At 55.0% G+C, this 2,500-nt stretch overlaps 1 protein-coding gene across 1 annotated transcript in view; it reads right to left on the minus strand.

The window, feature by feature from the left end:
- Positions 1-2,131: 2,131 nt before the first annotated feature.
- LOC307091659 (neurofascin-like) overlaps positions 2,132-2,500 on the minus strand; it is a gene marked incomplete at its 3' end in the record, with an annotated part of 10,876 nt that continues 10,507 nt past the window's right edge. The window contains exons 5-6 of the mRNA XM_079759302.1: positions 2,341-2,500; positions 2,132-2,254 (exon numbers count right to left, since the gene is read on the minus strand). The exon at positions 2,341-2,500 is cut by the window's right edge and continues 37 nt beyond it. Of these exons, the coding sequence (XP_079615428.1) occupies positions 2,132-2,254; positions 2,341-2,500 (283 nt within the window). The remainder of the gene's footprint in view (positions 2,255-2,340) is intronic.

The raw sequence follows: 2,500 nt of genomic DNA on the forward strand, positions 1-2,500 counted from the left end.
AGAGAGAGAGAGAGAGAGAGAGAGAGAGAGAGAGAGAGAGAGAGAGAGAGAGAGAGAGAGAGAGAGAGAGAGAGAGAGAGACACATATTTGAATCCACTGACAATATTGACATATTATATTAGTATTAGACACACTGATGATTAAGAGGGCTGTCAAGAGAGAGTTAACTGGTTAAACAAAAAACAAGGAAAATGTCATGTCACTTCAGTAGCAAAGCTAATTTCAGACTAGAATCTCGTTAGGGTTAGACTCCACAACTACGGTCATCAGCTGAGCTGTTGACCTATCTTTGACCTTTCGTGAAGTGCGGAGGCTTCCCTCACACCTCACCCTTACAGCTACAGCCGAGCTGGCTTTGGCCTCGCATGGCTGACACTTCCTTCTGTGTGTGAATGTATGAATGGGTGTGTGAATGTATGATTGTGTGTATGAATCCGTAAATGTGTGTATGAATGGGTGCATGAATGGGTGAATGTCTGTATGAATGTGTATGTGAATGTATGACTGTTTTTGAATGGTAGAATGAATGTGTTTGGGGTATGAATGTCTGAACGGGGCGTGAATGTGTGTATGATTGGTGTATGGATGGGTCATTGTGAGGCCCTAACTGTAAAGCCCTTTGAGTGGCCATGGGTCTGAGAAGCTTCTATAAATGCAGTGGATCTACCACTGAAGACGGTGTACGATGCCAGCTGCGGTGCCTAGGGTGAACCCGGTTCATCCGGCTGGGTTATCCGTGGATGTGTCATCCTCTGTAAAGGCTGCTGGGAGCTACAGGCTAGTGCTGACTGTCATCACTCTGACACAACGTATAGACGATCACCAACGCTCTGCCACAGCTAGGGCCGCTCATGATATCACTGACACAAGCCATTCGGTGTTCTGGAAAACCTTCCCTGGGCGGGCGATCAGTCATGACTCCTTAAAGCACTGTGTGAGTGTGTTATTGTGTGTCTGTGGGTGTGAGTGTGTGTGTTTAATTGGTTTGTGTGTGTGTGTGTGTGTGTGTGTGTGTGTGTGTGTGTGTGTGTGTGTGTGTGTGTGTGTGTGTGTGTGTGTGTGTGTGTGTGTGTGTGTTTGGTGTGATTGTGTGTATAAAGTTGTGTCATTTAGCCTTGACATGAATGTATATATAAGTATATGTATATATAAGTATATATATATAAGTTATGTTAATACCAATGTGGCTTTATTTGTACTGGTTTGTGACTGGTTGTCTTAAACTAGGATTGTCTACACACATAAAAGAACAACATAGCAACACCTCATATAGTAACATAAATACATGTTACTGAATGGATAATTCCTTAGCTTGGGGCTACGGAAGCCAGGGTTAAGGAAGCCAGGGTTAAGGAAGCCAGGGTTAAGGAAGCCAGGGTTAAGGAAGCCAGGGGCTATAGGGGCCCAGGCTATGGGGCCCAGGCTATGGGGCCCAGGCTATGGGGCCCTGGCTATGGGCCCCTGGCTATGGGGCCCGGGGCTATAGGGGCCCTGGGCTATAGGGGCCCTGGGCTATGGGGCCCTGGCTATAGGGGCCCGGGGCTATGGGGCCCGGGGCTATGGGGCCCGGGGCTATGGGGCCCAGGCTATGGGGCCCGGGGCTATAGGGGCCCTGGTCTATGGGGCCCTGGCTATAGGGGCCCTGGCTATAGGGGCCCTGGCTATGGGGCCCGGGGCTATGGGGCCCTGGCTATAGGGGCCCTGGCTATAGGGGCCCTGGCTATGGGGCCCTGGCTATAGGGGCCCGGGGCTATGGGGCCCGGGGCTATGGGGCCCTGGCTATAGGGGCCCTGGCTATAGGGGCCCTGGCTATGGGGCCATGGCTATGGGGCCCTGGGCTATGGGGCCCTGGCTATGGGGCCCTGGCTATGGGGCCCTGGGCTATAGGGGCCCAGGGCTATGGGGCCCAGGCTATGGGGCCCGGGGCTATGGGGCCCAGGGCTATAGGGGCCCTGGCTATGGGGCCCAGGGCTATGGGGCCAGGCTATTGGTCCCAGGCTATAGGGGCCCTGGCTATGGGGCCCTGGCTATAGGGACCCGGGGCTATGGGGCCCAGGGCTATAGGGGCCAGGGCTTAGGACCAGGTGTAGTGGTTGGCTCAGTGCGGATGGAGGTCTGTGGGTGGCTCACCGCTGTTCATCCAGAAGGTGTAGGGGGGGGGCAGGCCTGGGGGAGGGTTGCAGGCCAGCACCAGGGGATGGCCCTCAGACACCACCACCGGCTCCAGAAGCTCCTTGGGCCACAGGGGGGCCTCTGTGGGGGAGGGGGGGAACACAGTTATGGACAGCAGAGGGTGGGTGGGTGTGTGTGTGTGTGTGTGCGTGGGTGTGTGTACGTACTGGAGACCCTCAGCAGGATCTTGTTGCTCACAGCCACCCCCAGGTCGTTGGAGGCCAGGCACTGGTACTCCCCCTCATAGTCCTCGGGCCGCCCGCCGCTCCGGAAGTTGATCTCCAGCGTTCCCGAGCGCTTCCTCATGTTCACCCGGGGGTCCTTCCC

The sequence above is a fragment of the Pollachius pollachius genome (genome assembly GCF_949987615.1).
Source record: "Pollachius pollachius genome assembly, contig: scaffold_471, whole genome shotgun sequence".
Taxonomy (NCBI): domain Eukaryota; kingdom Metazoa; phylum Chordata; class Actinopteri; order Gadiformes; family Gadidae; genus Pollachius; species Pollachius pollachius.